Source organism: Cicer arietinum, chromosome 5, assembly GCF_000331145.2.
Source record: "Cicer arietinum cultivar CDC Frontier isolate Library 1 chromosome 5, Cicar.CDCFrontier_v2.0, whole genome shotgun sequence".
Classification (NCBI taxonomy): Eukaryota; Viridiplantae; Streptophyta; class Magnoliopsida; order Fabales; family Fabaceae; genus Cicer; species Cicer arietinum.
Genome location: NC_021164.2, coordinates 77,652,718 through 77,667,029, shown reverse-complemented (window position 1 = coordinate 77,667,029; position 14,312 = coordinate 77,652,718). Strand labels below are relative to the sequence as shown.

The following is a 14,312-nucleotide window of genomic DNA, read 5'->3' as shown; positions in this document are numbered from 1 at the left end:
ATAAAAATAGAATTAAATTATATATATATATATATATATAACCTATAAAATTAAGATAGAAAGATGGTATTTACATAATAAAAATTGGGACAATTCCTTAAAAAATGTAGTTGGAAAATTTATAATCTTTATATACATAAATATAAGCAAAAAAAAAATTAAAATGTATTTGTTCAAATACATCTTGCATTTATTAAAATTTGACTTTCGGATTTAAAATATAGTAAAAAATAGAAGAAAAAGATAAACGGTATAATACAAAAAGTACTCTTGTGAAGTACCTTGAACGTAATACTTTAAATAATAAGTCTTAATTACAATTTTAGTTTTCTTATTTTTACTCATTCACGAAATTGGTCCAACTATTTTAAAAGTCAATAATTTTTATCTCTGTTATTTATTTTTTAGCTAAAAAATAATGACATGTGATATTTTTAAATAACGTGACATATGATACAATAATGTAAAATGATTAATACCCATGAAATTAAAATAATTAAAACGCAAAAAAAAAATATAGTTTTCAACTTCATAAATTTTTCATATTTTTAATTTAATTAATGATATAGAAATAATTAATGCAATTAAACCACATAATAATTATATAGTACAATTAATATTTGTGTACTACAAATCATTTTTTTGGTTTTATATACATAGTACTTTCCTTTCAATTTTATTAAATTTATGTTACCATTTTTTACCCACTAAAAGTTTATTAGCATAGACTTTCAATTTTGCTTGTCACTATAATGACTCAAAAAATCTACATTTTCCACAAATATAATGAAATATTGCAGGTGAAACTTTTAAAAGTATTATGAGTTTAATGTTTTTTTAACAAGCTATTCATGAATGCAATTTTTTTTTTTGAAAAAATCTTATGTTGCTATTTTGATTTAATGGTTTGTATAATTGATTTCTATTTTAAAATCTATTTATCTTTTAATTGTTCCGTTCTTATATGTCAATCTTTTAGATAGTTAACTAATATTATATATTTGGTTTAATTGGAATGTGCATCAATTACAATTAATTATTTTAATTGCCAACTAATACTTAATTTTATATGCAATATCTATATACTCTGGGATTAAATTTAGTCTCAATTTTTTTTTTTTACTATTTTGCTTTTAGACTTAAAGAAAAAAGTTGTCAACTTTTAGTTCTTAAAATTTTGTTTTCATTTTCTGTCCTTGATTTTATGTCAACTATTGTATATTTTTTTGAATTTTTTATTAATGTTTAAGGCATTATTAAAAAATTTCCTACACAAATTTAGAATTTTTTTAATAAACGAAAAAACTAAATATGAATTGTTAAGTACGAAAAGCTTAAAAATTCTTATTTAAATCATCATTTGTGGAGAAATTTTAAATTTTGTGCAAGCAAGTTGTTAAACATGTATTAAATATTAGTACAAACTATCATTCTAAAATTAAAAGGATACACAATAGTTGGTTTAAAATTAGAAACCTAAAATGAAAATAAAAATTTTAAAGGCACTAAAATTAGATGATTTTTTTTGCAAAGACTAAAAACAAAATAGTGATATTTTATAGAGACTAAAAACTTATTTTACTTTATATTTTATAAAAGAAAATTATAGAAAAGAGCATTAAATAAATAAACTATTTAACATCTATTTGATTGTGACATTTCTATGATAAATAAAATAGTAAAATTTTAAAGGGGTTATGTGGTGTTTTTCTATTTGGTAGAACAACTATCTAATATTTTGGTGGTGTTTATAATTTGCTAAAATTTTTTGGGTTTAAATCTCTCAATTTTATAGGGTATATATGTCATATAAATTTTATAAAATTTTAATACTATTTGATACTTAGTTTAATTCATCATATACTATACTTTCTAAAATACAAGTAAAACATTAACTATAAAATTTTATAGTTACACATATTCATTTTTTGTAATTTTTGGTATGCATAGTTGTTAAGATAATATAAAATATTAAACAAATAGATTCATAAAATTTAATGTCTATAAATAGTTAGTAGTGGAGTAACTCAAAAGAACTTACTTCTGAAGTCAACATATATTCACTCAATTTGTAAATGTAATACATTTTTAAGTTATTGAATTTAATATATTTATGTCATTGATGCACATGACACTTAAGACACAAGTTATCGAACGTACTTTGCATCATTTGTAACTAATGTATCTCGAATGATTTTTCCACCTGTGATATTTGTATCTATTTAGACCATGTCAATTTCAATTTTTATCATTAGTGTGGGAGGTGAGTCATTTATATGATAATCAATTTTAATTACTTCAAAAGTGGACTTGACAGTAACATCTCCATATAAACTAAATTTGCAGAAAAGAAAATCCGTAGCTTCCCTTTAGTGCGGTTTGGTAGTTGCAATTTTGTCTCAAATTTCATATGGAACAAACCATATATTACTTTGCCAATTGCAAGCATCATTACCAACACAAATAAAGACCGAAAAATTCTTTCGCACAATGACACCATCAAAACATGACTGAAATAATATCTTTACCTTAAATCCAAATATCCTTCTAAAAATATAATATCATGACCATTTATAACCAATAATCACTCAACAAATATTACAATTTAGACCATCTGATACATTGACAATCGTCTTCCAAAGCACAGAAGAAACAAAATCATGCAACACATAACTAGGGTTTGTTATTGTATTTTAGTTAGTGTAGTTAATTTCAACATTTGTTTAAAGGTGGCCCATTAACTTACTAGACATGCTGTTGTTAAGCCCACCAAACTCTGGTCCAATAATCCTTGTTCAATGATTATTGGATTTTAATGTTATTTGGTTGATTGGAAATATATTTTTCCTCAAAAAGAAAATAGTATCTTTTTCATCTAGAAGACGACCTTCACTTTAATTAGCTTTTTTGCCAAATAAAAACTTGAATTAACTTTAACGTGTTAAACCTTTCCCTCACTCACTCACTCACTGACTCACTTGGAGTTGTCCCGATATTTTCTGTAAATAAACAAATGATAGCGAAGCATGATTCACGCGCGAAGCACGTGGACGGAACCAACAAAGCAAAGATGCTGTTCACTGTTATTATAACACTAATTAAATAAAATAAAAATAAAAAATAAAAAAAAGAGGAACAGGTTTCGTACAGAGTTTCAGTTAAAAGTAGTAGCAATTAGTAGTACAAAAGTGTAACCCAAACCCAAACCCCAAAGTAGGGTGAGAACACAACAAAACTCTATCTTCCAAAATATGGATTCTCTTTCTCTTTTCTTCACCGCAGCTCTCTTCGCCGGAGGCCTTTACTGGTTCATCTGTATCCTTGGTCCCGCCGAACAGAAAGGCAAAAGTTTCACAGATCTCTCCGGTGGTTCCATTTCCGCCGAAAAAGTCCAAGACAACTACAAACAATACTGGTCCTTCTTCCGCCGCCCTAAAGAGATCGAAACCGCCGATAAAGTTCCAGACTTCGTCGACACTTTTTACAATTTGGTTACAGATATCTACGAGTGGGGTTGGGGTCAATCCTTTCATTTTTCACCTTCAATCCCTGGTAAATCACACCGTGATGCCACGCGCCTCCACGAAGAAATGGCCGTCGATCTAATCGAGGCTAAATCTGGTGATAAAATCTTAGACGTTGGATGTGGTGTTGGTGGGCCCATGAGAGCTATCGCTTCACACTCACGCGCTAACGTCGTTGGTATTACAATAAACGAGTATCAGGTGAAACGAGCCAGGCTACATAACAAAAAAGCTGGACTCGATTCTCTATGCGACGTCGTTTGTGGTAATTTTCTTCAGATGCCGTTTCCTAATAACACCTTCGACGGCGCGTACTCAATCGAAGCTACGTGTCACGCGCCTAATCTCGAAGAAGTTTACGCCGAGATTTTTAGGGTTTTGAAACCCGGCGCACTTTACGTTTCTTACGAGTGGGTCACGACTGAGAAATTCAAAGCCGATAACGATGAACATGTTGAGATTATTCAAGGGATTGAAAGAGGTGATGCTTTGCCTGGGCTTAGAAGCTATAGTGATATAGCTGAAGCGGCTAAAAAAGTTGGGTTTGAGGTTGTTAAAGAAAGGGATCTGGCTAAGCCGCCGTCTGAGCCGTGGTGGAGCCGATTGAAAATGGGTAGGATTGCGTATTGGCGTAACCACGTTGTTGTAACGGTTTTGTCTGCTTTGGGAATAGCACCTAAGGGTACTGTTGATGTTCATGAGATGCTCTTTAAGACTGCTGATTTTTTGACTAGAGGGGGTGATTCTGGAATTTTCTCTCCTATGCATATGATCCTTTGCAGAAAACCTGATGAAGATGATAAATGATTAACCCTAAGTTATCAAGGTCAGCTACTATCGTTTAATTAATTAAAATAAAATTTCTCTTTCAAGTGCTTCTTTTCCATGTTTTTATTTATTTATAATTTTTATTTAATTTTGGATTTAACTTATTGTTTTCTTTGAACCGGATGTAATTTGCTTTTTGATATTTGCAATGTAGTTTTCTTTTTATATTTTTTTATTTTCATTTGCCTCAACAATTGCCGTATGGACTTTATTTATGTCAGTTAGTACTAGTAATTTGGTTTTGAAGTTCTTACTATTAGTAGTAGTGTGTTTCATTTATTTAATGGAATTTATTTAGGTTGAAGTTGTTGTTATGATGATTTGGTTGGCATTTATTAGTTTAATTAATTTGATGTTGATATGCAAATCTTATGGATCGGAGGAATCTTTTGTTTGTCCTACGATTTGTGGCGGTGGGTTATTAATGATATTTAATTTGATTGGGTTAATATGCTTTCGCTGAATTGGTTTTTGGGGGAAGAGGATTTATATACAAAGGTTGAATGCAAATGCTAATAATACGTTTCTTAACAACACATTTCAAGATTCAACGAAAAAACATCGAGTCAAATGTATACATTTTTTTATGATGAAGGAGGAGTATTATTAATCTTTTAGAAAGTTATCAAATTGATTTTTCAAACACAACTTTTATTTTTAAGCTACAAATTCTAACAAGGTCCGTTAAATTAGGAGGTCACAAGATTAAATATAATTTTTTTTAACACACTAACTAAATATTAATTATTTATTTTATTATTTTAATTATTTAAAAAAGTAAAATTTCTATTTTGTTTTTTCGGGAGTGTAACTAAAACTCGTGACCATGGAAGACTTGCTTCTTAAACCAATATCCATTGCAGTAGTCTTATCTTAATTTGATATCCAATAAGTTATAAATAAGTGTTGTATTCATACGAGAATCACTTTAGTATCTAAAATACATTATACATTCGTTAAGAGTACACTTAATATGATAAATGTATCTAAAATGTATTTTATTTACTCATAAATGAGTATTTTATAAAAGCTGTTATTTGATTTATTAAAAGTGATTGTTAGCAAGTGATAGATTTAATATGATAAAAATAGAAATAGAAAAAGAATGGTGGGATTATTGGGGAAACAGCACATGTTAAGATTGGTTCTATTAGCGTGGGATTAGGTGGCGAGCACTAGTGCCTGGCATTTGTGGTACCGTAACGTGATTATACCTAAGCTTTTTAGAATCTGGATCTAGACTTGAGGCATGCTGTGTTTCATTTTTGGTTTATCTTTTGTCATGTTGTGCGTGGGTCTTTTTACTTCCAGCTCAGGAGACCGAGTTGCCACACATGCTACAACATTTGTCCTTCAATTGCGTTGGATCTCTCACTCTTTTTTACTCCACTCTTTTTCCCGTGACATTATAACGCCTATATTTTGTTTCATAATAACAAACTCCAACACTAATGTCGTAGCTTATATATTATATTTCTTTAGAAACTATTAATGATAATTGTTTCACATTGTAATTTTAAGAGGTAAATTTTGAATCTTGTTTTAAATAATTGTAAAATAATGATTAATATAGTTATTAATAATAATCTCACCTTCGTTTTTAAATTTTTTTTTTTGACATGTTGGATGTGAGTTCAAACTCTAACTACTCATCTTTTCACGTTTAATGTGTGAGTTTGTTTAGTTCCACGTTTTCCTAACAAATCTCGCATCCCAATGTTGTATAGATGTGAAATTTAAGCTTTGAAACAATTTGTTAGAGGCTTTTGGACGTGGGTCCAAACAAGGGTAAAAAAACTCTAAAACTAAAAAGCCTAAGCAAGTTACTTCACTTTTTAATGTCGTATAAGTGTTATTATTATTTAAACAAACTTTTACTTCGTCACTTTTTAGGCCTGATTATTAGGCCTAAGTAATTAATTCGTTGACATAAAAAAAACTACATATTTTTGTAAATAACCTTTGCCAATGGCCCCATTCACTTTCCACGTCACCTTGTAGTTAATTCTACACTTTATTTTGTTGAGATGGCTCATCCATTTTTTTTATGTCTATATCTAAATAGAGTGTTCAAATTTGTATGACCATATTGAGAAATTTCCTGTTGGGATTATGAGGGAGGAGCTCTGTATTGGGCACAATCCTTTCATTTGTATGACCATATTGAGAAATTTCCTGTTGGATTGAAATGAGTTATATTTGTTACTCGATCTTAAAATATGAACCTGATTGATCCCAAGTGGCCTAAAGTTTTACGTGATCATTGATCAACACTTAAATTTGTGTCTCTCTATCTAGAATGTTCATTTTTTAGCGAACACCAAAAGCAAATTTATCAATGAATACACCATATTTTTTATCTCCAAATATTTATGGAGACATTATTAATTATTTTTAATTCTTAAAATAAACTATCCAATAATAATAATAATAAAGGTGAGATAAAAACATCCAATGCATCAGATGTTTTTAATTTGTCGTGGAATGATAATAAATTGAGGTCCATTAAAAGCAGGCTGCCTATTTGAGTCATAGAGTATGTGTGGACCAGTGCGCCCAATATAATTTGAAACAGAGTTTATAATTTGTTGATTTAAAATTTAGTATGTGTGGAATGGATGAAGATTTCAGTCCGTCTATATAAGTTGGTCTGTTCAGTTTAACTATATGGGGTGGGACAAGATTGGTTTTCGGGCCGAGATAACTATTTTTTTTTTTATTTTTTTATATATATATTTAGTTTTTGATTCTTTTTTACTAATTTAGTTAAACTTATGAGTTTTATTTAAAAAAATCACACTATATAATATTAATTAGTGTGTTAATATATTATGAAATTAATAACATATGATCTCATGTTTAAAATGCACAGTTATAAACTCTATAATGAAATATAATACATTTCTTAAATTTTAAAATTTTCTATTTATTAATATATTGTATTAGTAAGTAGATTATAATAAATCTCTTATAGGACTGTTTGATATTTATAAATTTATTTTCAAGATGTTTTTTATGGTAGTAATGATTTTCTTTGGAACTTAACTCTCTTGTTTGATCATGGTCACATTTATTTCTATAAGATGTTAAAATAAAATTAAAAAAATATTGACAGACCGACCCGCAAGTTTGCTACATAATGGAGCGAGGTTGTTTAGTATTTTTAACTCGACCATCGAAGTATCTTCATCCTACTTTTTAGTAAGTTAATGATGCGACGAGTTAAACGAGATGAATAAACCATCTTTACTATTTCTATTCATAGAATATACAATAATATTTTAAGATATTTTTAACTCATTTACTTTATTTATTTATATGATCAATTTTGTGTTTACATTCAAGCATGCAACTTAAATTTTTGATATACAATTTGGCACCTTCGTCTTTTTCAAGTTCCGCCACAACACGGAATCATTGTGCAAGTACATTACAAAACCAACCATACCACATTCATAAGTAAAAGAAGCATCAATATTATACGTGACCAAACCCAACAAAGGTTGATCCATCATGATCAAAGGCCTAGAACCACTGCACAAGAACAACCCAATCCCAATCAAATCGGGAATATCAGAAGAAAAAAAATACAGACGGATGCTCTTCCAACCCTACTAAATACCACAAGCCGATAATAATAAAAATAAGACTGATGAATTTACTGAAAACCTCAGTTCGATAGTATTTTTTACATATTTTATACTTTATAAAATCCAATGAAGGTTTGGTCCATTAAGAGATACAACTAATTAATTGCAGGCGAGCTATATAGTGACAATGAAATTTATTTATCTTGGAAAACTTTGCTACTTCTACAATCTCTATATTATACATTTTTACTAAACAATATTAATCTTGACATATCTCACATATCAAATAATTTTATATCAACTTAAAAACTTATAATCAACTTTAAAATATCGATAATTACACATGTTTTTGCAGTTAAATATCTGAATAGTCCTCTACACAAAATGTTTTCAAAAAATAAAAAATATACACAAAAATTCTAATAAACTAAATTTAATCAAATAAATATAAAAAAAATAAAATAAAAATCAAAAGAACAAGTCTTCATTTTAATAACCAAATTAAGAACTAGTTTGGTCTAATCTAATGTACTTTATCCAATTGAAGGGGCCTTGGTGGAGCCATAGTCCTTCTCTTCCATAGATTAATTTCTTTTCGTGGCTTCAAATTATCAAGTACACCAACCCCACCACCACCAAGCAAAATAGGTGCAGAGAAAGGTATCATGAACTCCTCTTCTTCATCATCATCATCATCATCACCGTTCATTCTGTCTTCATCCGAATAATAATCCTCTATTTCCTCTGCCACTACTTGAGCCTTCCAATCAAAATTAGCAAAAGTGCCACGTCCACTTGCAAACCGTTTCATTTGACTCAAATGCGTTGCTCTTTCCTCAAGTGCATACTTGTTATCCTGAGCCGCAGTTGCATCTGATTTCCTTCTCCTCCCCTCAGATTTTGGCTTCCCCACATGTAACAACATCTTTTGAAAAGTGGTTACGTGTTTCTTCACTTCTACGATGTCTTTAACTTTTTTGATTTGTTTCTTTTTGTGCTTGATTTGTCCCATACACGATATTTTTGGTGAAGTGGGTTCTTCATTTTCAATTCCATTAATACCCTTGGGCTTTATGGATACAATTGGGCCTGAAAATCCCTTATGAGGCCTAGCCCAATTTTTTGCGTTATCTTGTTTTGATTTGTGATTCTTACCTGGGCTGAATGGATTATTTTGAAATGTTAAATTGATACTTGGTAATATCTTCAAGATCTTGCTCCTTAGCTTAAAGTTTTTCTCCATGATCACACTAAAAGATTGATAAGTAGATCGAATTAGAAAGCTAGAAAAAGGGTTGGAATTTGAGATTTTTGTATGTTTTGTTAAGATGGACTCTCTTTATATATGTTGGATTTGTTGACGAAGCTTTGAGATTGAAACCAGTTATTTGTAACAAATATTAAATAATGATACCGGAGTTTGTATAATAATATTATATATATTTGGATATATCTGATTGTGTCAAGAAAGGTGGGCATATATGTGGAGAGTGTTTGGTCAAATAAGAAATGTGGGACTCGGCAATAATTAATTATTATATAGCTTGTTTCGACCCATAAACATAATTAAGTTACTACAATAATGTACTTGGCACGTAACTCGGTTAATAAATTAAAGACTAACAAAGAAGGTGATTCTGAGTTTTACGATAATATTTGCTTATTAAAAAAATAAGTTTTTACGATAATTTTGGAAACTTACTACAGTACTTTTTGTGAGTGGAATTATGAAATTAAATGAGACTTATTTAGGAATTGTAGCTCAAAATGTATCATTTTAATTTAAGGCATGCACAACATAACTACAAGTCTTTACCTCAGTTGTGAAACAGCCTGCGCCACTTAATTTGTTTGATAAAGAAAAATCACGTTGTAGTTGATTTATATATATATATATATATATATATATATAATTTATAATAAGGAAAGAAAAAAAAAACAGAGTTAGTTGTTAAAATGAACCAGGTTGTCTTTTTCTTTAACATTTTATTTTCTGATATATGTATAGAAATTGTGAAAACAACATGGCCTTATATTTTATCAATTTCAATATTTTTCCATAGTAATAAATAATTTGAAATACTTAAATGTTTTTAAATGAAACAAGCAAGAAATTTGTACTATCGTACGAGTAACCCATCATTGATATTTTCTGTGTGTCCCATTCAGATTTTAAACAAAAATTTGTACTTTTTAAGCAATACTTTTTTTTCGTAGTGATAAACAATTTGAAATAATTTAAATTTTTAAGCAATACCTAAATGTTTTTAAATGAAATAATATTTTTTTAAAATAACAAATTTATTTCAATTTCCGGAATAAATTACCATGGTGCACTCGTGCACTTGATTTCGTCTACTCCTGACTTTTTTGTGAAGTTTTGATTCCATTATAAAGTGTGGAATGTTATTTTTTAAATGAATTTTTTTTTTTAAATTTTAATTTTTCTGATTTATAGGAGACTTAGCAATTTAAAATTCTATCGAGATGTAACTAATATTTTACTAAGATTTCCTCTAGACAAAATTTTAACTTCGAATTCTTTACAGTTGATCTTTAACTAAAACTTAATACTCATTTGACCTCAATCCCTCTATTATTTAAAATGAATTAAGAAAGAGGGAGACAATGTGTATGTAATAAAATAAGTCACCTAACCGGGATTTTAAAATAAATGTTTGAAGTCATATTTTAAACTACCGGTTGTTGTTGACCATTGAACGCGTTTGAAATTTAAAATAGTAAATATTTTTTCATTCCCATAGATTCAAATATCTAAATCACACGGTTAGAGAACTGGCTCGAACAAAAAAAATGTAATTAAGAATGTAAAGTCATTTTGAGATGTGTCGAAATTAAAACGAGTGCTACCTAATTTCCATGTAGGAGCCAGACAATTATTGCGTAAGCATATCGTGACTCGTGTGTATTCGATGATACGGTTGCACGTGTATATACTTGTAAATCAACGAGTCGTAAAAGGGGGGACTTTGGTCATTCTTATCTACATGTGTGAATTTAGTCAAAAAAACTATTATTCATGTGAATAATGGAATTCCACGTTGTTATCCTATGTTTACCCTGTAAATGAAAAATATTTTTTTTGTGCAGTGTGAATGAATAATGAGATATTGAGAAATTGAAAAAGGCAACAAGGATATAAACTATCCAAATGCTTGTATTAACTTCTCGCCCAGTAGCTTCCCATGTAAAATTACGGTTGTTTACTTCCTGAAAATGTTTTTTGTTTTTGTTTTTGGTTTTATGTGGAACAATAGATTTCTTCTCATTGTCATCAATCTACAATATGCTCATTTTCCATTTTTGTTCTGGACTGGACAAACGCCCCAATCTTCTAAGGACTTCAGATTCCGAGTTGGGACCAACCCTGGGAAAGCATATGAACTTGCGGAGTAACCTAACAGAATACCAACAAACATGAGGGAACAAAGGCAAGCGACACGAAATTGTGTCCTCTGAACCGTTACACTCTGACCCTCAACGGTCATTTCCCCAGATCCTTCCACCCACTTGCATATATAGATCCTATCTAAGAAGGACAGGTACATGCACTTTTCATATATTCTCATATACATGTCAACTCTTCGCTATCAGAGTGTTTCAAATCCAACCCCACCCGAGATACTCACAAAAAGGTGTCACTCCAACTCTCAATCTAGTCTCCAGCTTGGTCTAAATCGAATCAACTTCAATCATCATATTCAGGTTGTGAATTACACTGGCAATTTCAGAAATGGCAAAAAAGACTTAGTATTTTCAAATTTTTTGAAAAAAAACTGATTTCGAAAGTTCACAACCAGAACAGTTGGACAAAACACATTTTATTGTCATTATTTTTTGTAGAAATGAAAACTGCACATGGAAAAAGTAGAAGGGGCTTTAGTTTTGCACCATTAATTCTTTTTAGGACTAATAACATGGTTCCCTCTTCCCTAGTCTAGTCAAAACCTCATGGCTGCATTAACCCAAAATCTGCTCCAATGCTACAGTTGCCCATTTCAAACCAAATTATCAATTTGTAAAAAAAAGTCTAAATTATCAGAATAACAAAAATTGCAGAATGTAAACTAAAGTACTACTAAAAAGGACAACGAACCTAACCTTCATTTAATCCAAACCAATATATATATATACAATCAACAAACATTTTCTTGGCAAACCAGGTATGATTTTTAAATATGAACCAGATCCACGGCTAACTAGAGCCTTACATGCAGATAACACATTACACATCTCAGCTTGCTTAGCTTAAAGGGACTTTTGCAGTTAATGCAGTTTGCTACCACAGAACCAAAAATGAGTTTAGCAATTGCGTAAAAACAAACCAGGCAGAACTAAACAGACTGGTTCACATCTCAGTCTCTGGAATATGCAACTTGTTAGCATCTCCATGAACAATATGCCAGCAGGAACATACTGTTATCATTCCCTTCAGTCAAACCATCCAAGGTTTCTAAAGCAAAAATTAAGCAGTTCACAAAAATAAATAGTGCCAGTAATAGGGACAATGATTGAGGAAACAAAAGATCAACCTCAAAAAGTCTCTCTCGGCTATGAATGCCAAAACAAGTGGCCAATTGAATACCCTGCCCAGCAACAAAAAACAACACTTATCAATTACAGTCTCAAACCATCCTTCAAGAACACTAACTAATTTTTTTGCCATAAATAAATAAATCATGGTCATCAAGCTAATTAATTTAAAAAATACTCCATCAAAAACAATACAACCAGTTAAACCAACATTTTGTCTCACTTATAGTAATTAGCAACACGGCCATTCTATAGTCATACTTGGAAGTTCTTTGATTCAGCTCAATGATGTCAAGGACGAAGCAACTTCTACAAAGGTCGAGAGACAAATCCCCTAGCAACCATCTTCTCGACCAACTCTTCATGCTTTTTTAGCTGTCCAGCCTTCCTCAGCTGCTCTAAAACCATTTCATAAATCGACAGATTTGGCTTTAGACATTTTTCTTCAACCATCTCCTTCATTAACTTGTATGCATTATTCCAGTGCCCCTTTTCACAAAACATCAAAATCAAAATTCGGTAAGTATTCACATTTGGTTCAACTTGACTCTCATCCATTTCCTTTTTCAACTTCAGAACCATATCAATAGATTTTGAGTCAACAAACATTCTCATCAGTATATTATACGTCAACGTATTAGGCCTGCACTTAAGTTCCTTCATTTTAGCATACATCCGATGTGCGCCATTCACATCATGCAACTCGGCTATGCATCCAAAAATTGAATTGAAAGTGCTTGCATTAGGATCAACCCCTTTTTTAACCATTGTATCTAAAACCTTCACAGCTTCATCAAGATTCTCATCTTTACAATGACTCTCAATGATAAAATTATAGCTAATTGTATCAGCAGCACAACCGAGTCTCTTCATTTGATTGTAAACCTGCAAAACCTTTTCGGTCCTTCCAGCTTTCACATGAACCCTCATAAGACTATTAAAAGTAACAGCATTAGGATCACAACCAGCATCAATCATCTCAGAGAAAACATCATGAGCACGAGTGATCTGTCCGGACCTACAAAGCGAATCAATCACAATGCTATAAGTATAAACATTAGGCTTAATTCCAGCCACTTTCATATCACTAAAAACCTCCTCAGCCTTCGATATATTACCAGCACGACACCAACCATGAACTAAGCTAGTGTAAACTATAACATCAGGTTCAAACCTATGCTTAAGACTATCAAAAAATAATTGAGCTTCACTCGCTCTTCTTTTCTTACATAAACTACTAATCACAATTGAGAATGCAACCTTATCAGGCGTGCAACCGTACTCTTCCATACGATTAAAAGCGTGCACCGCCTCCGCAGCCAATCCAGCCCTCACGTAACGCCGGACGAGAACAGCGAACGTGCCGACTGTAATTTTGACGCCGCGTGATTTCATCAAATCGATTAAGTTCCATGCTAATTCGAAGTGTCTGAGTTTTCCGGCCAGGTCAATCATCTCATTATAGGGCTCAGGGGAAGAAGGGAATCCTTCGAGCGTGGTGGCATAGTTGAAGAAGGCTAGGGTTTGGAGAAATGGATTACCGTGGCGGACACCGCCGCATTTCTCGATGACGCGGCGGGCGATGGAGGGAGAAATTGAATGAACGGTGGAGATTTTAGTAAAATCGATTGAAAGATCGGGTATGGAGAGATTGAGTGAAGGTGGAAGGGGGTTAGGGTTAGGGTTAGGGTTTTTGCTGTAGTGGTCTTTAATTGCGGTGTGAAACTTGTCGACTATTTGAGACTCTTCGGGAGATAGATTGGTGGTGTTTTGAGGAGTTTCGTTTGTATCATTAGGTTCTGAAAGGAGAGATGAA

At 31.2% G+C, this 14,312-nt stretch overlaps 3 protein-coding genes across 3 annotated transcripts in view; 1 reads left to right on the top strand and 2 right to left on the bottom strand.

The window, feature by feature from the left end:
• Positions 1 to 3,136: 3,136 nt before the first annotated feature.
• Positions 3,137 to 4,598, top strand: LOC101496973 (24-methylenesterol C-methyltransferase 2). The gene has a single exon (XM_004500854.4). It carries the CDS (start codon positions 3,252 to 3,254, stop codon positions 4,329 to 4,331), a length of 1,080 nt encoding a protein of 359 aa, XP_004500911.1. The 5' UTR covers positions 3,137 to 3,251; the 3' UTR covers positions 4,332 to 4,598.
• A 3,615-nt stretch (positions 4,599 to 8,213) lies between these two features.
• Positions 8,214 to 9,390, bottom strand: LOC101497303 (uncharacterized protein At1g76070-like). The gene has a single exon (XM_004500855.4). It carries the CDS (start codon positions 9,183 to 9,185, stop codon positions 8,466 to 8,468), a length of 720 nt encoding a protein of 239 aa, XP_004500912.1. The 5' UTR covers positions 9,186 to 9,390; the 3' UTR covers positions 8,214 to 8,465.
• A 2,659-nt stretch (positions 9,391 to 12,049) lies between these two features.
• Positions 12,050 to 14,312, bottom strand: part of LOC101497621 (uncharacterized) — a 4,577-nt gene continuing 2,314 nt past the window's right edge. The window contains exons 6-7 of the mRNA XM_073368868.1: positions 12,758 to 14,295; positions 12,050 to 12,549 (exon numbers count right to left, since the gene is read on the bottom strand). Coding sequence (XP_073224969.1) covers positions 12,806 to 14,295 — 1,490 coding nt within the window. The 3' untranslated portion in view covers positions 12,050 to 12,549; positions 12,758 to 12,805. The remainder of the gene's footprint in view (positions 12,550 to 12,757; positions 14,296 to 14,312) is intronic.